General features: G+C 37.4%; 1 protein-coding gene across 3 annotated transcripts in view; it reads left to right on the top strand.

The window, feature by feature from the left end:
- Positions 1-7,957: 7,957 nt before the first annotated feature.
- The window catches only part of tkta (transketolase a), a 34,908-nt gene continuing 18,199 nt past the window's right edge, over positions 7,958-24,666 (top strand). The window contains exons 1-5 of one of the 3 annotated variants that reach the window (XM_062052549.1): positions 7,958-8,074; positions 17,821-17,950; positions 21,233-21,350; positions 21,462-21,611; positions 24,192-24,289. In XM_062052549.1, coding sequence (XP_061908533.1) covers positions 17,844-17,950; positions 21,233-21,350; positions 21,462-21,611; positions 24,192-24,289 — 473 coding nt within the window. In that variant the 5' untranslated portion in view covers positions 7,958-8,074; positions 17,821-17,843. Of the gene's footprint in view, positions 8,075-17,666; positions 17,951-21,232; positions 21,351-21,461; positions 21,612-24,191; positions 24,290-24,666 lie in introns of those variants that run through there. The other 2 variants (XM_062052557.1, XM_062052541.1) reach the window with 2 other exon arrangements.

Genomic DNA, 24,666 nt, shown 5'->3' with positions numbered 1-24,666 from the left:
GTGTGTGTGTGTGCGTGTGTGTGTGTGTGTGTGTAGCAGCTTGAAGGAGAGCTGTAGTGATGGAGCCTGAAAGCCCTGCAGCGCATCTGCTCTCCCAGTACAGCATCAACTTCACTGCTGAGCTCACAGCCTTCATCATGGCACGTACACACTCTTCTCAAGCCTCACCATCTTGAAACACTTTCTGAATTAATTACACACTCTATTCACCCAGTCCAGCAGTAATGGCTATACAATAGGGACGGCGTGGCGCAGTTGGCAGTGGCCGTGCCAGCAACCTGAGGGTTCCTGGTTTGGTCCCCAACTTCTACCAACCTTGTCACGTCCGTTGTGTCCTTGAGCAAGACACTTCACCCTTGCTACTGATGGGTCGTGGTTAGGGCCTTGTGTGTGTTAATGGGTGAATGTTGAAATAGTGTCAAAGCGCTTTGAGTACTTTGAAGGTAGTGTAGTGGAGCCTTGGCTGGCAACCTTAGTCGTTCTCGTCATCGCTGGCAAGGTGTTGTCTCTCCTCTCGGTTCCTTCCAGTCAGGTATCGGGTGTTGGTCCTGGATCGGCTTTGACCGTGCCCCTCTTAGCGAGTGCAAGGGAATCTGGAGTGGCTGCTTTCATCCTCAAATCTGCACAGAGGAACTGGCACACAAATTCTACATTTTGCAAACATACCATTTTGGTCTCATGGTCTTTCCGCCTTCCTAGGAAGCTGCTGGTCCTGAGAAGTGCTGATCTTGTGGCTGAAGACGATAACCTGTTTTCTTAAAATAGGTGCCGTTGTTTGACCTAATCTTTTTTGGGGAAACCATGTCGGGATATTAGATCATTCACAAAACATTTATTTACTGAATTGGCACCCTCCTTTGAGGTTGGGGTTGCTTTCGCCAACCACTGCAATTGTCAATCTAAATCATTACGTTCCTTTATCCTTGTACCGGATTGATCATATCGATTAAATAAAACCTCAACACGCTCAAACTTGACCCAATCCAAACTCACCTCCCCCCTCTGTCCCTCTCACAGGGACAGTGTTAGTCGTAGTAATAGTAATAGTAGTAGTAGTAGTAGTAGTAGTTTCAGAAACATCCAAGAAAAAGAAAAGACAGCTGATAGTCAAGTGCAGCAAGAACAGAGGCGGAGGACAGGTCATGTTTGAGGTCACTGTTCGCTTTTGCAATAGTACTTTGATATTTTACAACACCCAGTGAATTATTGTGGCCTCAATAATTCACTAAATAGTTGTATTTAATTTAGTCTATCTATGATGGGACAATGCACAGAAACATTAAGTTCAGAAACAGATATGTTCTGTACCAGATTATATCTAAATAGCTACTTTCCATCTGCAGTCCCTGGCTACCTAAATTAAAGGGATCCAAAAAATCAAGCAATAAAATTATGACACTAATTAATCATAATTAATATATACATTCATATTAATCAATAATTAATCAAAAAATAATCATACTGTAGCATGTAATCAAATTTAGGAAAGTCATAAAATGCCCCTTCATGGACACATTCTTAATATACAATACAACCACACCTTATTTACATCATCACACAAAGACAATACCTGCTCTTGTCACATCTGTCATCATTCGTAACAACAACCAAGATTTTAACAGCCATACCTCACAATTTACAACAAAAATGCTCTCATGGATAAATATACTACACATTAAATTGATGTGTCAACATAATGCCCCTCTTAGTGACCGTCTGAGCAGCCTTGATTGCTCCAAAGCCACTTTTTAACTTCAAATTTTCTATTCCTTTTGTTATAACGGGGAGAAGGCTAATTGGTCTGTACCTGTTCTGGTCTTCTTTTTTTCCTGCTTTATGGATTTAATTATAGTAGCAGTTTCTCGACGTGGTAGGGAAAGTGTTTTCCGTTATTGATTTATTTATCAATTGTTGTTATACGAGCAATAATACACTCCTTATATGTTTTTAGGAAGATAGTGTCCAACCCATATATATATCTCTAGATCGTGAGTCTGATAATGCAGTGAAGATTTTGTTTAAGTTTGTTACATTTGTTAATTCTAAAATTAGTCCATCCTGAATAAATGACAATTATTTGCACTGATTTTGAGGGACTTTTTATTCAGGGTTTGTACAGACTGGATGAAATGTTCATTAAAATTATTACTTATGTCCAGACTGTCTGCGATAGTAGCGCCATTGATATTTAATGTTATAGTGTTGTTTCTTGTTTGCTCTCTTCCCGTAAGTTTGTATGTGGTTTTCCATAACTTTCTAATGTTCCCTTTTGCAGCTTTGATTAATTCTAAGTGAAAGTCAGCCTTAGACTTCCGCATAAACATTGTAACTTTGTTCCTCCAAACTTTCAAAATCATACGATATGTATTTAGACCTGTTTTAATTGCTCTTTTGAGAGCTGAGTCCCGATGTCTTTATTAGAATCCAAATTGTTTTATTTAAACATTGTCCGTTGACACTTATGTCCAGCAGGGGTCTGTTTGTATCCTGCTGTTCGTCCTGCTTTGGGAGTCCTCTGTCACACCTGTATTTTTTTGTGAGCATGTTCTGGCTACACTTTGGAGCTTGTCTTGTTCAGAGAAGTTGGCAGTCCCCCTGCTGCATATCCTTTACACCCTCGCTTGACCTAGGGCAACGGCGGCTACCACCCAAGTCCGTCTGTATGGTTTTACGTTTTGTTGAGGTTTTTTTTTCCTCCAGAATTTGGAACTCAAAACATGTACACCCATCGTTTTCATATCCTCTCGGTTAGTTCAATTTTGCATATCTCGTTTTAAAATCACAGTCTTAACTATCCCATTAAATGTTAATCACTAACCCTAAATCAAAGATTATACATACTACTTCATGTGTATTTAAGTACCCTTTTAATTCACTTAAAGATTATCTATAAGTTAATTTAAACTATCATTTGTCTATCAGTAGGCGCGAGCAAGCTGTCATGCTTGCACTCTGACCTCCCGCTGTGCGTGATATTCTCCAAAACAAAAGAATGTTTTTATTCACGTTTCTCCTTATCTTTTCTTTCACACCAGTCACAACATGCACACACACACACATTGTTTTGTGCCAGCTGTCCTGATATCGCAGCACAAACATCTCACAAGGCCACCCCCCAGACGTATGGTGGAATGCAATGTCTAATTAAAAATATAAATTACTCCAAACTAAAAATGTCAGACTGCACTTTAAAGTTACTTTTATTAAATTAATTTCCAAACTAACCACCACCACAGCAGACATCTTCCTCAATCCTATCCCAATACTCCCATAAATTAAAAGTGTTTCACAACAGTGGTTAAGTAGTTATTTTAAGTAATAGATCTCAATATGTAGAAATTAATAAGACTAAATCTTTACCAGAAAGAGTAACTAGACAGAGTATATGAACTAACTTCTTGAGAATAATAATTGATCATAAATATGTTGGAAGCCACATATTGAACATATTAAAGAAAAATATCCAAATCCATTGCTATTCGGTATAAAGTTAAACACATGCTGAATAAGAAATGTCTGCACATGTTATATTATTCATTTATTTTTCCGTATATAATCTTGTTTTGAAGTTTGGGGAAATGTTTATAGAAGAAATATAGACCCAATACTTAAACTTAAAAGGCTCATTTCAATAATACACAAAGCATTATTATTATGATCATACCAATCCAATTTTTATAAGTCATAATGTGTTAAATGTTCAGATAATTTAATTTTATAACAATGGCAATTATGTTTCCGAGTAAAGAACAACAGCCTTCCAGTTTGTATTCTTAGCTTGTTTACATTATGAGGAGAAAACTATCATTTACGGGGGATATTGATTTTTGATCAATCTTCCTTCACCTGCTCTCTCTTCCTCTCTCTCTCACCCTCTCTCCTTCTCTCACAATACAAACACAATAATCCAAAATAATCAGTCTTATAAAATAATTTTAGCTTTAGATATGATTTAGGGCAGTGGTTTTCAACCTTTTTTCCCAGTAAAATAAAGAAATAAAATACAGCATAATATCATCATTTTCTGATTTATTAAATTGTATAACAGTGCACCATATTGCTCATTTGTTGTGGTCTTACTTGACTTATTTGGACAAAAAAATAAATAAGAATAACTAAAATGTTTTAAAAATTAAACAAGTGATTAAATTATAATAAAGAGAAGTTTTAGAATATAAATTAAAATTTTACTTCATCGTGATTATTCTTGAAATAATTAAAATGTCAATATAATTAAATAATCATTTTACCTTTATTAAATTTAATTCAATTTTATTTAATGTGTTTGCTATATCATTATTAATTCAAAGCTACAATGTGTTCCAACCTATGATGTGCGTGTGTGTGCGTGTGTTTGTCTCAACTTCCACACAGGAACTGGATGGATCAGATAAGCAACAAGGCTGTTCAATACAGTATATTACACACATAATTAATTACTAATGAATTTAACAATGCTTCAATGTCCCAGTCCAAATGTATGTATTGATATTTAAATGTTTATTTATTCATATACAGTATATTTTATTTTTCCTATTATCAAAACCAACCTGTCAGCCTTCTCTTCAGATTGAGTACAGCTGTCCACTATATATATTTATATATAGTTTTTTATTTATTTATTCTTTAAACCTAGCTCAATGCTAAACTAATCCAATGCTATGCTAACTCAATGCTAACCTAGCTCAATGCTAACCTAGCTCAATGCTAACCTAGCTGTGTCACACCTCTTAGAACCAAGTCTTGTGCAGCTGTCACTCACACAGCCTCGTCACAATGACACACTCTTATCTCAAAATGTCTCCCAGCTGAGACTCCTTTTTCTTTTATATGCGTCACACACGCACAGAGAATTTACGAGAGAGCGAGAGGCTTTTTTCCGTATTTATAGTTTCAATGCCTTCTTACAACTATAATATCGCACAGTCACAATCACCAGCACAGTTAAAAACAAATTCAAATGACTGGAATTCGCTCGCAGCGCCAAAGAGGGGGAGTACTGGGCTTCCCTGCTTAGGCTGCTGCCTCCGCGATCCAACCTCTTGATAAGCGGAAGAAGATAATTATATGGATGGATCATTCACTCATATGTTTTCTGTACATAACTTTGTCTATTTTCTCACAAGCACACACATTTTGGACAATTTCCCAACTTTTACAGATAGCGGGGCTGTGAGAAAAAGAGTGAAGGGAGGGGAGGGGAGGGGGGGGGGGGGAGGAAGGGGGGGGATTAAACCAGATAAGAAACCAGGTGCTACACAAAAGTTATTAAATTACGCATATATTTAAATGTACCAACATAAACTGACTCACTCAATACACACACATTTCAGCATTCATCATTATACACACACATTTATAAATTACAATACCACCCCATGTCCGGACAAATATAAACAACTAATGCACGCATGCTTTTGTGGAATCGGCCGTCTCATATCACAAAACCAGGTTCCATCATTGCTCATACAACGGCTATTAACCCGTTTCATTGGAGCAGCACCTGCGTTATCCTTCCTGACCAACACGGATAATCAGCCTAAGGCGCTGTAGAATCACCAGGAATCACCCACCAATCCTACAGTACAATGTGTCTGGTCAGTCCATATAGTTTCACCAAGGCTCTACCATACGGAGCCCTTAACTATCCATCTATACTGCAGCAAATTTCCAAATTCGTGACAACTTGGCTCAGTTGATCTCCTTTACCGGAGTCACTGAACGATCACCTTATATCAGGCTTTTTACCCGGCTGCAGTTTCCACATAGACAGATACGTAGGACCTTCATAGACGTCATAAATCTGTGTGGGCCAAATGTCACACCAGTTAGCAAACCTTGCCTTAAATTTCGCTGTGTCCAACTCCAGCTAACCTAATGTACTTGCAGAAAAAAGCATCCTCTGCCAACAACGACAGAGGATGAAGAGGTTAAAAGAAATTTTTCGTCTCACATCGTCTATGCTTCAAAAACATTCCAAACCACCAAAATTCTATTAACAATCCCCTTATAGCTAAAAACAAGAAATCACAAGTTTTCAACAAACACACAGACAAATGATCACATATAAAACAACTCAATCCAACCATAATTTACCCCATTCCAGGTTGTTTTTGGAGAACCTGACTAAACCTATCTTTTATCAAAAATAGATTCAGCAATTAGTCTTATCGATCCGGCTCTCTCCAGGCAGAAAATGTTTACACTTTAAAGCAAACTGCTTACCTTGTGATGCGCGCGTGCAACACACTGTCTGCCTGACAGAGAGAGCGGGAGCGGCTGTCAACCTGTAGCTTCTGTGCCATCCTGTTCGTGACGCCAATTTGTGTAGTGGATTGTCTGAAGCTTAAGCAGGCAACAAAAGTAGTTTAGTACAACAAATTTATTTACCCATTATCAGAAGTGCAGGTTGAATAGAGTTGGCCGTGCAGACAGACCACATGTTACTCCGGAGCAAACAAGACACACACAAGCCAAAATCACTGTCGAGTTCCGGTCTTCTGCCATTTTTTATATGTCTCTTGTGCGTCACTGTTTTTTATCTAGTGCGTCATGATTGTTTTGTTTTGGTTTTGTCTGTTCCAAAACAACCTTGTATCTCTTAGTCATATTTGGAAAATCTAAACATTCTGTAGACAGGTTGGCATAACTCTATATTCACCTTTGTCCCACAACTGGTCCATTCAATGGCACAAAATAGAAGAGAATTGAAAATGAGCGGACATTCTTAAAAGACAAGAAATATAGGTCAAAAGGTCAGAAATTCTACGACAGTAGAAAATCATCGCTATACAAGTATAAACCATTTACCATTTATATTTACAATGATATTTACAAAAGTGGAAGTTGAGATCGACAGGCGGATCGGTGCGGCGTCTTCAGTAATGCGAACGCTGTATCGATCCGTTGTGGTTAAGAAGGAGCTGAGTCGGAAGGCAAAGCTCTCAATTTACCGGTCGATCTACGTTCCCATCCTCACCTATGGTTATGAGCTTTGGGTTATGACCGAAAGGACAAGATCACGGGTACAAGCGGCCGAAATGAGTTTCCTCCGCCGGCTGGTGGGGCTCTTCCTTAGAGATAGGGTGAGAAGCTCTGTCATCCGGGAGGAGCTCAAAGTAAAGCCGCTGCTCCTCCACAACGAGAGGAGCCAGATGAGGTGGTTCGGGCATCTGGTCAGGATGCCACCCGAACGCCTCCCTAGGGAGGTGTTTCGGGCACGTCCGACCGGTAGGAGGCCACGGGGAAGACCCAGGACACGTTGGGCAGACTATCTCTCCCGGATGGCCTGGGAACGCCTCGGGATCCCCCGGAAGGAGCTGGACGAAGTGGCTGGGGAGAGGGAAGTCTGGGCTTCCCTGCTTAGGCTGCTGCCCCCACGACCCGACCTCGGATAAGCGGAAGAAGATGGATGGATGGATTTACAATGAAGACCTGGGGTGATGGTTCCCTCATCGGTCCCGTGCACTTGTCTCCTGATCTGACAAAGGGCCAGGCTTCTGAGTGACAGACAGCTCTCCGATTGAAGGGCAAGCGCTCTGTCATCATGGTGACTCTGGAGCCATTTAAGCAAATGGAGTGATAAGAGCACAGGCCTGAAGGAGCAACTGGCATTAAAGCCACACATGAGACCTGCACCAGTGCGTGGGGTTTAATTAATATCGTCCATTAGTGAATGCAAGCAGCTGTAAAACATTAGATTTCGTTCACTTATATTTAGACATTGTCTCAAAAGAGGCAGCACTGCTCTTCTTTTTCCTGCCAGGGATTATTAATAGCCACCATCGTGCTCTCTGTACGTACTCACCCTCCAGGAAGTGTGCAGCTGCGGGGGCTCTGCGATTGGCTGCCCGCCCTCACGTGGTGTAGCTGTTCGCCAGCTCCTATTGGCTGGCACCTGTGGGTCGCCGTCCGTGAGGGAAAGCTTTTATGACAAGAAGCCGGGTGCCCGAAGAGGAGTTGTTGGAAAGTGGGAGAAGGACATACAAGTCCATGCGGGAAAATGGAGAGCATGTGGTCGGGGTGGAGAGACGACGTCGCCTCGGTTGCTGGACGTGACGTTTCTCTGTTACAGGTTTTGATAATGACACTCCATTGTGTATTTGCGAAAAACACACCGCCATCACTTTGTTGTCATGTTCATACTGAAATTGAATAATGTACATTCAAATATATCAATTAACACATTCACCTCAAAATATGCCGTAATAATCCCCATAATGGTAATATTATTTTATTTAAATTCAATTGATTGAAACATAAATATTGTACAATAGCTTATAGTTTCTTAGTTATTAACAAAAAATGTCAAATAAAGCAACCCCTATTTATTGGGTGAGAGTTCCCCCTAGTGGTTAAAGTGTAGAACGCGTCAAATGATGAAGGAATACTTCACTGTTTAAAAGAGGGGTGTCAAACTAATTTCAGTTCGGGGGCCACATGGAGAAAAATCTACTCCCAAGTGGGCCAGACTGGTAAAATCACGGCACGATAACTTAAAAATAAAGACAACTTCAGATTGTTTTCTTTGTTTAAAAATAGAACAAGCACATTCTGAAATTGTACAAATCATAATAAAAAAGTTAAAGTTAAAGTACCAATGATAGTCACACACACACTAGGTGTGGTGAGATTATCCTCTGCATTTGACCCATCACCCTCACCCCCTGGGAGGTGAGGGGAGCAGTGAGCAGCAGCGGTGGCCACGCCCGGTAGTCATTTTTGGTGATTTAACCCCCAATTCCAACCCTTGATGCTGAGTGCCAAGCAGGGAGGTAATGGGTATTAATTTTCAATCTATCAAGATAAAAAAATATGATATCAAAATCAAATTACACTATGTTATTTATGTAGTTTGATCATTTTCCTCGACTGATGTACTAACATCATGTAGTTTATTTTGTACATATGTAGCATCAGCTTTACAAATATACAAATAACTGCTATTGCGACATCCATTGGACACATTTAGAACAGCAGTTTCTTTCATTCAAAAATTTCAGGTTAGTTTTTATACTTGGCAAACTCATCCCGCGGGCCAGATAAAACCTGTTTGCGGGCCTGATCTGGCCCTCGGGCCGTACGTTTGACACCCCTACTATAAAACATGCAAGTTAATATGTAGTTAAAACTGACAAATTAAAAGTGACAAATTACAGACATATAGAAAATATGTATAAAAAAGTGGTCTCATCACTTCAGGATGGATATTGTGAAGTGAAGACATATCCACATTTGACATATGAAACTTTTAAAAGTTTTGCTATACAGTATAATTACACCCATCACACTTTTCATTACAGTACAGGACATATTTTCAAGGGACAAAACTAAAGAAAGTAAACTTGGACCAACTTTAGAGTTGTCATTGTACAGCTTGTATAGCAGTATAGATTTGCTATCCAGTGTATCCACTGAAAATGAGGCAAGACACCAACTTTTTTGTCTAAATATCTGTTAACCCAAGTAAGTAACAGGAGATAAAGCCAAGCATGGTGGTAGCATCATGGTCTGGGGATGCATGAGTGTTGCCAGTTCACTGAGGAAAACAAGAAGGAGTTAGTTGTCTTACTTCATCTTTCAGGATTCATTCCTATACTCAATTGAAGCTTAAAGTGTTCGCATTCTACAAGTCTTTATAATTTAATTTCAAAGACCCTCTGACACAAGCATCCTTTCCACGGGTTTGGTTGTCCCAATGTTATTGTAATGGTAAACATTAGGGATGTCCGATAAAGGCTTTTTGCCGATATCCGATATTCCGATATTGTCCAACTCTTAATTACCGATACCGATATCAACCGATACCGATATATACAGTAGTGGAATTAACACATTATTATGCCTAATTTGGACAACCAGGAATGGTGAAGATAAGGTCCTTTTTAAAAAAAATAATAATAAAATAAGATAAATAAATTAAAAACATTTTCTTGAATAAAAAAGAAAGTAAAACAATATAAAAACGGTTACATAGAAACTAGTAATTAATGAAAATGAGTAAAATTAACTGTTAAAGGTTAGTACTATTAGTGGACCAGCAGCACGCACAATCATGTGTGCTTACGGACTGTATCCTCTGCAGACTGTATTGATATATATTGATATATAATGTAGGAACCAGAATATTAATAACAGAAAGAAACAACCCTTTTGTGTGAATGAGTGTAAATGGGGGAGGGATTTTTTTGGGGTTGGTGTACTAATTGTAAGTGTATCTTTTGTTTTTTATGTTGATTTAAAAAAGAAAACTAAAAAAAAAAACGATACCGATAATAAAAAAAACGATACCGATAATTTCCGATATTACATTTTAAAGCATTTATCGGCCGATAATATCGGCAGGCCGATATTATCGGATAATATCGGCAGGCCGATATTATCGGACATCTCTAGTAAGCATTTTTAAAGAAGGCAGAACTAAATATGAAAGTTTAATTTAGAATCAGGAGATTTGTATTGCCATTGTCAGTGAAAGGGTTCACAGACTGTGATTTTTTTACGGTGCAATGGTGCTACATGAAACATAAACTAGGAAAATTAAGATTAAGATTTAAAAAAAGGAATGCAATTGAACAAAATGAATGCAATAAGAATATAACACCTAATTTCTGCAACTGTGATTATTTGCATTGACAAGTACATAATTGAATGCAGCCTAACACAAAATGATCAAGAAACATGAACAGCCAACCGACTGTATACAGTATTTATATGTAATCCATGTAGATGAGTGAGTGTATGTAACAACCAATCCCAAGGAGAATGTGACGACCAACCCCCAATCAACTTTCCTGCTGGCATCAACGCTTATAACTAGAGATGTCCGATAATATCGGACTGCCGATATTATCAGCCGATAAATGCTTTAAAATGTAATATCGGAAATTATCGGTATCGGTTTCAAAATGATCGGTATCGGTTTCAAACAGTAAAATGTATTACTTTTTAAAACGCCGCTGTGTACACGGACGCAGGGAGAAGTACAGAGCGCCAATAAACCTTAAAGGAACTGCCTTTGCGTGCCGGCCCAATCACATAATATCTACGGCTTCTCACACACACAAGTGAATGCCACGCATACTTGGTCAACAGCCATACAGGTCACACTGAGGGTAGCCGTATAAACAACTTTAACACTGTTACAAATATGCGCCACACTGTGAACCCACACCAAACAACAATGACAAACACATTTCGGGAGAACATCCGCACCGTAACACAACATAAACACAACAGAACAAATACCCAGAACCCCTTGCAGCACTAACTCTTCCGGGACACTACAATATACACCACCGCTATCCCCTAACCCCCTCCCCCCACCTCAACCCCACCCCCCACCCCAAACCCGCCCACCTCAACCTCCTCATGCTCTCTCAGGGAGAGCATGTCCCAAATTCCAAGCTGCTGTTTTGAGGCATGTTAAAAAAAAGAATGCACATTGTGACTTCAATAATAAATATGGCAGTGCCATGTTGGCATTTTTTTCCATAACTTGAGTTGATTTATTTTGGAAAACCTTGCTACATTGTTTAATGCATCCAGCGGGGCATCACAACAAAATTAGGCATAATTATGTGTTAATTCCACGACTGTATATATCGGTATCGGTTGATATCGGAATCGGTAATTAAGAGTTGGACAATATCGGAATATCAGACATCGGCAAAAAAGCCATTATCGGACATCTCTACTTATAACTGCTAGCTGATAGCAATCTAAACTATAGCTTTCTCTTCACGCTTTTTAAGGGTAACAAGTGTTTTGTTATAAATAGTGCTATCAAAAGATTAATTTTTAATCAGATTAATCACACTCTTGAATCGTGACTAGTAGAGATTAATTGAAGAAAATTACTTACTTGCATAATTTGAATTAACTTTAAAAAAGACCCCAATTTTTTGACGCAAATGCAATTTTGTTAAAATGTTATACAGGAACCTTTTTAAATGGTTTATTTGAATGTACAGTAGTTTAGTTTAGTTTAGTTTATTAAGGATCCCCATTAGTCTACACCGCAGTGGAGACTATTCCTCCTGGGGTCCAGGCTAAAAAACATCACACAATCACAAAACAAAAGATTACAATGCAGTACAACATGATCAATAATAACATTTTGTAATACAAAAATAGCAACAACAAAAAACAATAACTTGGAGTTTACATAATAATGTTCATACCAAAGATAAAAAAAAGAGCAATATAAAAATATATATATATTTTTTGCCAAAATAAAACAAAGAACCAATGGACTATAATATACACATTAGTAGTGTACCAAAGACAAACAATATTCTAAGTGACGAAAAATTACCATAATGAATAAAATATGACATAAAGTACATACAAAATCAATATAATATCAATATAAAAACGATAATCAGAAACAAGAATGAATTTAAGCAAAAAATACGTCAAAAGAAGATAAATGAACCAGTCATGACATTAGGTACAATCTAGAATAATCTCTTTCCACAATACTTCTCCTTCCAGTCTATTCTTAAAACCCACTCTGCTGGTGATTGATACCAGATATTGTGGAAGTTGATTCCAGTAAGTGATTGCCCTATACATAACACTCTTTTTCAAAACATCAGTTTTGGGTTCAAGATGGGTGAGAGCACATCTCAGGGCTAGCCTGGTACCATAGTTGTGACTGTCACTAGCAAGCAACAGCTGAGAATACAGATAAGCAGGTTTATGGTATGTATAGATGTTTTAAAAAAAAAACAATAATAAAAAAATAAAATCAAACTACAAGCTAGTCTTTCACCAACTCTCATCCATGACAATTCATTATGCATGATCTCAATTCCGGTCCTATATAGAGAGCCAGTCTGGCAGCTCTGTTTTGGGTAAACTGGATTGTATAAAAAGGATTGTTGAAAAATAGGCACTTCTTCTTATGATTGAAATGCTTCTGCTAATTTTTGTTACTATGTTATTAATGTGAGTGGCCCAAGATAGTCTTTCATCTATTGTAACTCCCAGCAATCTGTCAGTACGTCATTCATATGGTCAAAACTTATTTACAGTTATATCTTAAGTCCAGCCAGGGTTTGTTTTAAAGTGAAATTAGCCCGTGAGCACACCTGTCAAAAAGTCCTCACTTGTCTTTGCATCTAATCCGTACAACAACACACACCTTTCAAGTATAGAAAAGGTAAAAGAGCATGTACCCTCAAAATAAATGTGATTAATCTGCATTCATACATGATTAATGCGATACTATTTGTGATTACTTTGGTAGGGGGTGGGGTGTAGGAAGAAGAACTAAGCAGAGCTATCTTCGCAGGGCCCGAGGAATTTAGCAGGGGGCTACAAAAGAGTCGTATCGTTTGGACAGAAAGTAGGCCAATGCAGTGAAGAGAAGCAATACAACATAAATCACACAAGGACTGTTACTTAGACTAAAATTGTTGTTAGACAAGAGTTTATTAAAATATTAATTTTGTCACAACACTTTCAATGGTATCTGCCCTGAAGACACAATAAAACTAATGTAATAAAAGTTGATACAATATATCATCTACTATTGTCCAATTAATCGTAATTATTTGTCTCTTGACTACTTCTAGACTGTAAGCTGAGGTCCAGTGCAGGATCAACGTGTGTCCTCTGGATGGCAGAACAACGCCACTAATCTAGTGTGGATGCACTTTAAGTGCACACCTCGTTAAGGAAAAGGAGCATGTGCGTACAAAATAAATTGCGTCCTTCCCTCCGCCCGAGTGCCGCTGGGATAGGCTCCATACCCTCCGCGACCCCGACAGGGACATGCTGTAGAAAATGAATGGATGGATGGATGGATTAATCTGCGTATATATATATGATTTTTGCGATAATGTTTAGTGATTAATCGCATTACTAAACTAATTTACATATATATACCTATAAAAAGAAATATATATATGTATATATATATAGATAGATTGTGTGAATAGTTGTTTGTGTTGACTGTACCCTACCTTCCGCCTGAGTGCAGAACGAGCGATAAAAAATAGATGGATGAATATATATACAAAACCCAAAACCAGTGAAGTTGGCACGTTGTGTAAAGGGTAAATAAAAACAAAATACAATGATTTGCATATCCTTTTCAACTTATATTCAATTGAATAGACTGCAAAAATAAGATACTTAATGTTCGAACCGGCAAACTTTGTTATTTTTTGCAAATATTAGCTGATATGAAATTTGATGGAACATGTTTAAAAAAAGTTGGGTCAAGTGGCAAAATAGTCTGAGAAGGTTGATGAATGCTCATCAAACACTTATTTGGAACATCCCACAGGTGAACAGGCTAATTGGGAACAGGTGGGTGCCATGATTGGGTATAAAAGCAGCTTCCATGAAATGCTCAGCCATTCACAAACAAGGATGGGACGAGGGTCACCACTTTGTGAACAAATGCGTGAGCAAATTGTCAAACAGTTTAAGAAGAACATTTCTCAACTAGCTATTGCAAGGAATTTAGGGATTTCACCATCTACGGTCTGTAATATCATCAAAGAGTTCAGAGAATATGGAGAAACCACTGCACTTAAGCGGCAAGCCTGAAAACCAACATTAAATGCCCATGACCTTCGATCCCTCAGGCAGTACTGTATCAAAAACCGACATCAGTGTGTAAATGATATCACCTCATGGGCTCAGGAACACTTCAGAAAACCTCTGTCAGTATCTACAATTCGTCGCTACATCTGTAAGTGCAAGTTAAAACTCTGCTATGCAAAGTGAAAGCCATTTATCAACAACACCCAGAAACGCAGCCGGCTTCGCTGGGCCCAAGCTCATCTAAGATGGACTGATGCAAAGTGGAAAAGTGTTCTGTGGTCTGACGGGTCCACATTTCAAATTGTTTTTGGAAACTGTGGACTTTGTGTCCTCCTGACCAAAGAGGAAAACAACCATCCGGATTGTTATAGGCGCAAAGTTAAAAAGCCAGTATCTGTGACGGTATGGGGGTGTATTAGTGCCCAAGGCATGGGTAACTTACACATCTGTGAAGGCACCATTAATGCTGAAAGGTACATACAGGTTTTGGAGCAACATATGTTGCCATCCAAGAAACGTCTTTTTCATGGATGCCCCTGCTTATTTCAGCAAGACAATGCCAAGCCACATTCTGCATGTGTTACAACAGCGTGGCTTCGTAGTAAAAGAGTGCGGGTACTAGACTGGCCTACATGTAGTCCAGACCTGTATTCCATTGAAAATGTGTGGCACATTATGAAGCGTAAAATACGACAACGGAGACCCCGGACCAATGTTCCCTCTAAGGTGCGCGCCTGTGCAATTGCGCACTGCTCAAATGTCCTCTGCGCACGGCAAATCTATGCCACGCACAAAATCAAATAAAAAAATAAGCGCATAACAATTTTCGACACGACACGGACACGACAGAGAAAACAGTTTTCGTCATCATTGTTCAAATATTGTAAAGTCTGTCGAGACGCTTTGAGGACATGAATTCCATCAATCACTTTACTGAGCAAAACTCTTTATTGTCGGCCATAAATACATCACCAAAACATTAGTAAAAAAATGATATCTAGCAAAAGTGGTCATTTTCTGCAGTACAAACCAGACCAAAAGCAACTTTGTTATATCAACAGCAGCCGCTCGCTCTTTCTCACTTGCGCCAACACATGCACATATGGCACTTAGCCAGTGATGCGTTTACAGCCACACAAAAAGTCGGACAACTCCAACACCACACATAAAGTGTCATTCCAGGTCGTTACACTATGATTTACCAATCAAATGTGTGCTTATTCTAGTGTCATTTATTAGGAATCTTAATTTATAAATATTAATCATGAAATGCTGTTAGTATATTAAATAAATACTAATAAAAATATATTTTTTACAAACAGGAAGTTGCAGGAATGTACACATGATCCCCTGCTTACATCTAATTGTGCAACATGTGAATGTTTTAATGGGAAATAAATGCAATGTTTGAAAGGGGTGCAAACTATTTCCAAAGCAGGAACTCCACCCAAACAAACAATACAAGTACACAGTTCATGAAAAACAATATTTTTTGTTATTGTCATTGTAAGTGGGCCTAAACACTTATATTAGAAAATCATCTCATGGAAATGACTGCTGTCATTTGATTATATTAATAAGAGAATGTTGTCTGTCTATCTCTGTTGGCCCTGCGATGAGGTGGGGACTTTTCCAGGGTGTACCCCGCCTTCCGCCCGAATGCAGCTGAGATAGGCTCCAGCACCTCCCGCGACCCCGAAAGGGACACGCGGTAGAAAATGGATGGATGGATGGAGATTGAACTTGTTATTTAGTCAGGTTTGGGACAGGTGTGCTGCTGGTGTAGCCCCAGTGTGCACGTCTGATGTTGCTCACATGTGCTCCACTGAATGCTCAGGGAGTTTTTGCGTTTGCTCACACACATGAAAAATTAGAGGGAACATTGCCCAGGACTGTTGAAGAACTTAAGCTGTACATCAAGCAAGAATGGGAAAGAATTCCACCTGAAAAGCTTAAAAAAATTGGTCTCCTCAGTTCCCAAACGTTTACTGAGTGTTGTTAAAAAGAAAGGCCATGTAACACAGTGGTAAAAATGCCCCTGTGACAACTTTTTTGCAATGTGTTGCTGCCATTAAATTCTAAGTAAATGATTATTTGCAACAAAAAAAAAAAAAAGTTTTTGCCAATTCGAACATCAAATATCTTGTCTTTGCAGTCTATTCAATTGAATATAAGTTGAAAAGGATTTGCAAATCATTGTATTCTGTTTTTATTTACGATTTACACAACTTGCCAACTTCACTGGTTTTGGGTTTTGTGTATATATATATATATATATATATATATATATATATATATATATATATATATATATATATATATATATATATATATATATATATATTAGTATAGGTATAGTATTCTATATTATTGTTATGATTTACTAGGTTCAAACATGTTCAACAAGTATAATTGAGGAAGTTTACGATCACACTTGCACAATTCAACATGTCTGAAAAGGAGTATAAAGAAGCACAGCTTAACCAGGTGACAAATTGTATCATTATTAAATATTATCAGTATCAAAAATTCAATAATGTTTTATATTTTAGCTGTAGTTTTCTTGTTTAAATACATTTCATAATGCTGGCCAATAAAAAAAGGAGTGGAGGCAACAACAATTTGAACATTCCTGATTTTAGGTGTCAGCATCACTCATCATCACCATATGGGCGGAAAAGAAAACAAAGGGTGAAAAAAACATGAAGGGAAATATTTTTACACATGATTAAATGTAAATGTTTTAGTCATAAACCCTCAACATTCGCCTTTAAATTAAACAAAAAATAATAAATGTTCCATGTCCTATCTTGTCTTTTTTTTTAAATGGCAGTAAAAATGTGTGAATGTTTAACTGTAGAAAGGCAGCATTTCACTGGGTTTGAATAACAAAGAAGAATAAAGCGCCATGTTTGAACTATGCGTTTTGACAGAGCAGCCAAAGTCAATTAGGATCTAAATGTTCATCCCCTCCCCTTTTCCCACTCACACACGCACTGCCGTGACACACCTCTGTCATCCTCTTCCTCCACAGCCAATCAGATGAGAGCCGTGCAATTTTAGCAGCCTCGTCACCCACTTTCCCCTCCTCTGCGCCTAACGTTGCGTTCGTGCTTGCACTCGTGTGTATGCACTTATATGTGTCCGCATACCTTGATAGCATCTATCCAGACTCTCCTTTGTTGTCCGTCTGTCCGTCGCTCAACAACCTTCTCACCTTTTTCAGGTTCTCCACACTCCTCACATTTTTTTTCCAAACAGAGGATTGCTGACATATTGCCTTCATGGAGGATTACCACAAACCTGACCAGCAGACAGTGCAGGCGTTAAGGAACATCGCCAACCGCCTCAGGATCCACTCCATCAAGGCGACGACTGCAGCGGGCACCGGGTGAGTGGACCCGATACCAATGAAATATAAAATATAGTGTACCACTACACTGTATATGCATTATGTCAAAATAAAAGCATTACACGTTTCATATCTCTCCACAAGCTGCAGTCATGCACTTATTGATGCGCTTGCATGCTCAACAAATGCATATTTCAAGTGAAGGCCTCAAAAAAAGAACATGTCTTCCTTTGTTCTGCTCTTCTGGTCCACCGGCGGAACCTTTTCAGCCCAAATTCTCCTTTTATATGTTGTCTATACTGCTTCATTTAAAGTATTACATTTCTTTAACCCTAACACCGCTTTATTGGGTTTTTAATACAAATATGACCGCCATTTTAGTATGTTCTAGGACGTTCATAGACTGCGGCATTACTTTTACAGTCAATACTGAAATCTACTCAAATGTATTCAAATGAAGAACCTTTATTTTCGTGGTTTTGCAGGATTGTGCACAATAGACGTGCATGTGTGCAACATAACCCAATCAAATTTGCTCATATGGAATAGAGTCATCATTTAGAATATTTACTTATTTGTGTGGTTCGACACAATGTGCTGTGTCGCACCACACAAATAAGTGTGACACTACCTTTAAGGAATTTTAGTCAGTATAATAAATAAAACAATACAATTTGGTTAATGTATTGTAAATAATAATGTTTCATGCACTTAGACCTGATAGGGTTTTTGGATAAAATATATCAACTTTAATTAATTGGTAATTTGTGTGTTTTTTATGTTTTTATATGAATTTATATGTATATTTTTTATGATTATATATATATATAATCATAAAGAAATCCATATATATATATATATATATATATATATATATATATATATATATATATATATATATATATATATATATATATATATATATATATATATATATATATATATATATATATATATATATACTGTATATACACATATATATATATATATATATTTATGTGTATATATATATATATATATATATATATATATATATATATATATATATATATATATATATATATACTTTGTATTTAATTTCCCGCTCATTCATTAATAAAAAGAGGATTATTTTGTTTATTTATTGAAATACCAACTACTGTAAAATTAAATGCAAGGGTCTTTAAACCTGACTATAGAAACTAATATTAAAAACCTCTTAAAATGAATATAGTTCATTAAATATTGGGACATACTCTATAAAAATCTACATTGTATTGCATTTACTACATGATAGAACTTCAATAATTGTTTTAAAGGACAAAGGAAAAGACCAAACAAAGAAAATGGGAGGGCAGTGCTGAAGTTACTCTACCATAAATAATTATGTCGACTTACCATCTGGACATGTTCTTTAACAAGTGATCAATAAAAAGACATCAAATATTATTTTGTGTGGCTGAGGCCACATGAATTATATATGGCATCAGAGTCCATCCTTAAGGCCCCATAAGGCCTGATGGGGTCTTTGTTTCATCCGTCTGGGCTGTCCTGAACACACGCGACCTTAATGGTGGGCGGACCCATCCAAATATCGACGTTACTGATTGATACCAGCGTGATGAAATCGATATTATTCTGTTCTTTTCTCTGTGTTTTTCAAGTATATGGTATACATTTATGTATTGATTGTAACGTCAGGGAATGAGTCCTCAGATTAGGGATGGGTATCTTTCACATTTGAACCGATACGGTACCAATTCCAATAAAAATGTATTGATAATTTAATACATTTTTGTTTGTTTAATAAATAAACCTCACATTTTTTTAATATAACATGTAACACTGAGCTGATAATGATAACTGTACTGTCCAGTTGTTCAGCCAAGAAGTATTTGTTTGCCATTAAGTACAATGTGCAATCTTGTCTTTTGTTGATCCTTACAAAATGTTTATACTGTAAGAAGTGTACTTATTAAGCACGAGCTGTTTGATTATAATGCACATCTTCGTTGTAATTTTGATTACCAAATTTGGTGGTGTTGAAATCTCCATGTAAAATCGCTAATGCTAATTATGTGCATGTGTTTGGCATATCCAATGTAAATTAGCATCGAGCTAACACATTTTAAAAAAGTAAAGTGAGTGAGTCCGCTCCGAGTGCTAAAGTGATTGTTTCCCCGCCAAGTGCTTGGGTTGCTGCCGGACGTGACGTTACGTGCAACAAAGATATCAAAATATAATATAGTTTGATTTTACATGAATCAATACCTAAAACATGAATCGGTACCTAAAAAAGTACTGAACTCATTACCCGTCCCTAGCATTGATGGAGCCTAACCACACTTAATCATCACCATCTTGGTTACAAAGTTGAAAGGTGGTTGCAATTCTCCATTAAAATGCAGAGAAGAAGAGGAAGTGGATAAAAAAATCGCAATTGTTATTTTTCGAGTAAATGTGCAACAACAGTCATGGATTTTAGGACAGCATCACACTGTAAGTATGTAGTATGTAAGTATATAGTTTAGTAAACTATATACTATATAATAAATATTCTATGTACTGTACATAGAATATTTATTTGGGGGACAGAACTGTGCTGATTGATTGCTAATACCAATACTGATTAAGACACGATAGGGATGGGTACCGAATTCTGTGTTGTTATAGGCACCGACCAAATTACTCAATGGTATCAATTTTTGTCTGTCATGGCGGGCAAACAGGCGTATATATAGCGGCTTGCCTCTTGGTAAAGTTTTCAAAATGCACTAGCTCAAAGCTAATTGACATTAGATATGCCAAATACATGCTACTGATTGGCATAAGCGATTTTACATGGCGATTTCAACACCTCCAAATTTGGTAATTAAAGCTACAACTAAGATGCACGTTACAATCAAATAGCTGGTGTGTAATAAGTACAATACCTACAGTATAAACACTTTGTAGGACTTAAGTCACTCAACAAAAGACAAGATTGGCACATTCAACTTAATTCCAAAGACTACTTTCTGACTACAAAAATACAACTAGGACAAACTAAAATCAACGCATACTTGCAAATGAGATAAAAGGAATGGCAAAAGTACCGACAATTGGTACCGTTGAGTGCTTGTATCAAGTACCAGGTGCGGTAACGTATTGGTATGGCATATGGTATGGTGAAAGGTACTCATCCCTAATGACTGCACACTTTTTATAGCGTGTCAAGTACAGTATCTAGGTACTTTTTTTAGTACTTGCCAGTGTAAATGTCTTTATGCACTCAAGTGTACAGTAAGTGCACAAATTGAAAGACATCCATATTTTAACGCACCCTCTCTTTTTTCCCCACAGACACCCCACATCATGCTGCAGCGTGGCTGAAATCATGTCTGTCCTTTTCTTCCACACGATGAAGTACCGCCCTGAAGACCCCCGCAACTTCCACAGCGACCGTTTCCTCATGTCTAAGGTGCGCGTGAGCGAGCAAAAAGACATAGTAGTGGTTTGCTACACCTTTTCTGACATTTTGAATGATGTTACCATATGAAGTGCTTCAATGTGACTTCACTGTGTCCTATAGGCTCTTACTGCACCTGCCTTGTATGCCATGTGGGTTGAGATGGGCTTCCTGAAGGAGAGCGAGATGCTGACTTTGTGCCAGGTTGACTCCTCACAGGAGGGCCATCTCGTTCCTGTAAGGAGACATCAAATGCTCACTACGGGTGTAACGGTACTTGTGTTTGTATTTCCAAGCTCCCACACTGACAGGAAGTGTAAAAAAGTGCAGTAGTACAGTGATACAGTGCAGCCTTTGGCTAGCAGGAGTCACCTGGCTAGCGGTAGTGCCAAGGAGAAGCTAGAGCTTGAAAACCCTGGTCTGTTGTTATAGTTTCCTTTCAGGTGAAATATGTAAGCGGTCAAAGACAAATAGATAGAAACATTTTTGTTGCTTCTAAAACGGCTTCAAGAGGGTTAACTCTTTGCATCGGTCTTAGCACCTGGGTACCTTTGTTCTATGGCAGGGGTGTCAAACGTACGGCCCGCGGGCCGCTTCAGGCCCGCGGACAGGTTTTATCCGGCCCCCGGGATGAGTTTGCTAAGTAGGAAAATGAGCCAAAATTTTTGAATGAAAGAAACTGCTGTTCTAAATGTGTCCACTAGATGTCGCAATAGCAATTCTTTGTATCTTTGTAGATGATGCTACATAAGTACAAAACATAAACCACATGATGTTAGCGCACCAGTGGAGGAAAATGAGCAAACTACATAATAAATAACATCCTGTAATTTGATTTTGATATAATTTTTTTATCTTGATAATTTGAAAATGAACACCAATAAGTTGACTGATGAACATTATCACATAATGTATTCAGAAAATGACAAATAAAGATTAACCGCAACATGTAAGTGTAAAAAAAACCCAACAACATTAGGATTTGTACATTTTCAGAATGTGCTTGTTTTATTTTTAAACAAAGAAAACAATCTGAAGTTGTCTTTATTTTTAAATCATCGTGCCGTGATTTTACCAGTACGGCCCAATTGGGAGTAGATTTTTCTCCATGTGGCTCCCGATCTAAAATTAGTTTGACACCCCTGTTCTATGGCAATATGAAATTAATGGAGGGAATTCTCTTGTCTGTCAGCAGCTCTTTTTGTCTCTGTGGTTGAATGCGGGGCACTAGCATACACACATACACACAGAAAGTACCACCTCATAACGTAAATGTTAGGTAACATGGTAGAAATAATAGCCACTAAAATTGAATCACATGTTCCTCATCCCAGTCCTGACATGTTCTGAAAGTTTCATCAAAATCCCCCCATAACTTTCTGAGTTACGTTGCAAACAATCAAATGAAGTAACTAACAAACAAAGTTAGTACAAAACTAAAGAACTAACGAACTGAGTAAGTAATTAACTAAATAAATGAATAAAACAAACAAACTACGGAACCTGACTGCCTAATGAACTAATGACCTGATTAACTAACAAAGTAACTAACAAATTAAGGAGCTAACAAACTAATGACCTGATTGCCTAATGAACTAATGACCTGATTAATTAACAAACTAACGACCTGATTTCCTAACAAAGTAATTGACAAACTAAGGAGCTAACAAACTGAGGAACTACCAAACTAAATAACTAACAAACTAATAAGCAAACAAACTAAATAACTAACTACTAACCCAAAGAATGAACAAACTAAGTAACTAACTAGGAAAATAACTACTGAACTAACAAATGAACGAACCAAGTAAGTAACTAACAAAAACAAACCAAGTAACTAATGAACTCAGTAAGTAATGAACTAAGTAACTAATAAGTGAATGAACAAACAAAGTAACTCACAAAAACGAACCAAGTAACTAAGTAACTGGATCTACTCCCTATTTTATGATGCCCTTTTTTTTGCTGCAGCTGTTACATACACTGTAATATAGTACATGGTAATTGGGATTTGTTATATATTGTATATATATTATATAAAAATATAATACAATATAATAATATCATATATCACTATATATTATATACTGTAAATATAATATGTAAATATTACATATATGTTATATTTTATATTGCTACTACGGTACATTTTTAGTCTACTTTATACCTGCATTATCCTTTCCATCCTTACCCTTTCCATCCTTTGTAACTGAGCTACTGTGTGGAACAATTTCCCTTGTGGATCAATAAAGTTTGTCTAAGTCTAACTAGGTAACTAATAAGCGAATGAACAAACAAATTAAGTAACTAACAAAAACAAACTAAGTAACTAATTAACAAATTAACTAAGAAGTAACTAATGAACAAATAAAAAAACAAAGTAACTTACAAGCTAATGATCCAATCAACTACCAAACCAAGTAACTAAATAAGGAACTAAGTAACTAACCAACAAACTAACTAACTAAAATAAGTAACAATATCAAAGTGTCTTCTATGATTTTTCAAGATGCAGCCTTCAGTGGAAAACATTTGAACACTTCTGTTCTCCATGCATCCATGATCTACACACTTCACATAAGAGTCAAGAATGAACTGGAGCCTATATCAGTTGATTTTGAGCGGGCGTCAGCCAGTCACAAAGCACATATAGAAATCCTGTGGAAATTCAGTTGGAAAAAACATACTTTTTAGGGAATCCTATTTTCCAATGCAAATGTTGACAGGTATGAATCGTGGCCCTAAAAGCGAAGTACATAAAGAAGCCGTGGTTACGACGTATCGTTACACCTCTATGTCCTGCCCCAACCCCCCCAATTACTGTAACGCCATATGGGATGTGTTTCATTGCAGAAGCAGCAATTCGTGGACGTGACCATTGGCTATTTAGGGCAGGGACTGGGTGTGGCCTGTGGAATGGCGTACACGGCGAAATACTTTGACAAAGCAAGGTAAGCCCTCACACATAACTGCATTAAAATAAAATATGTCTGTTTTTTTCCACTACTGCATTCATGTGCTAGCTTCTTTTTAGGGCGTGTGCTGCAGCTACATGCACTGCTCGCCTGATTCTTCTGCTCTAATAATCACAGAGCTGTACTACACGTCTTTCTACAAGCACATTTTGCTTCCTGAATAAAATCAAGGCAACCATCATGGCCGTGCATTGATTTTTTTTCTAACATGCTTAAGAACCATGTCGCTCAATGACAATGATTCACTTTCTGTATTATATTTTCCTATAGGCAGAGAATAGAATACACAATGTAAACAATACATAGATAGCTTATGCAGAGAGGGATTTTTTAAAATTATTATTAAAAAGACT

The sequence above is a fragment of the Entelurus aequoreus genome, linkage group LG01, assembly GCF_033978785.1.
Source record: "Entelurus aequoreus isolate RoL-2023_Sb linkage group LG01, RoL_Eaeq_v1.1, whole genome shotgun sequence".
NCBI classification, from domain to species: Eukaryota; Metazoa; Chordata; class Actinopteri; order Syngnathiformes; family Syngnathidae; genus Entelurus; species Entelurus aequoreus.
Note: the sequence above shows the minus strand (reverse complement) of the source record. Positions and strands in the feature narration are given on the sequence as shown.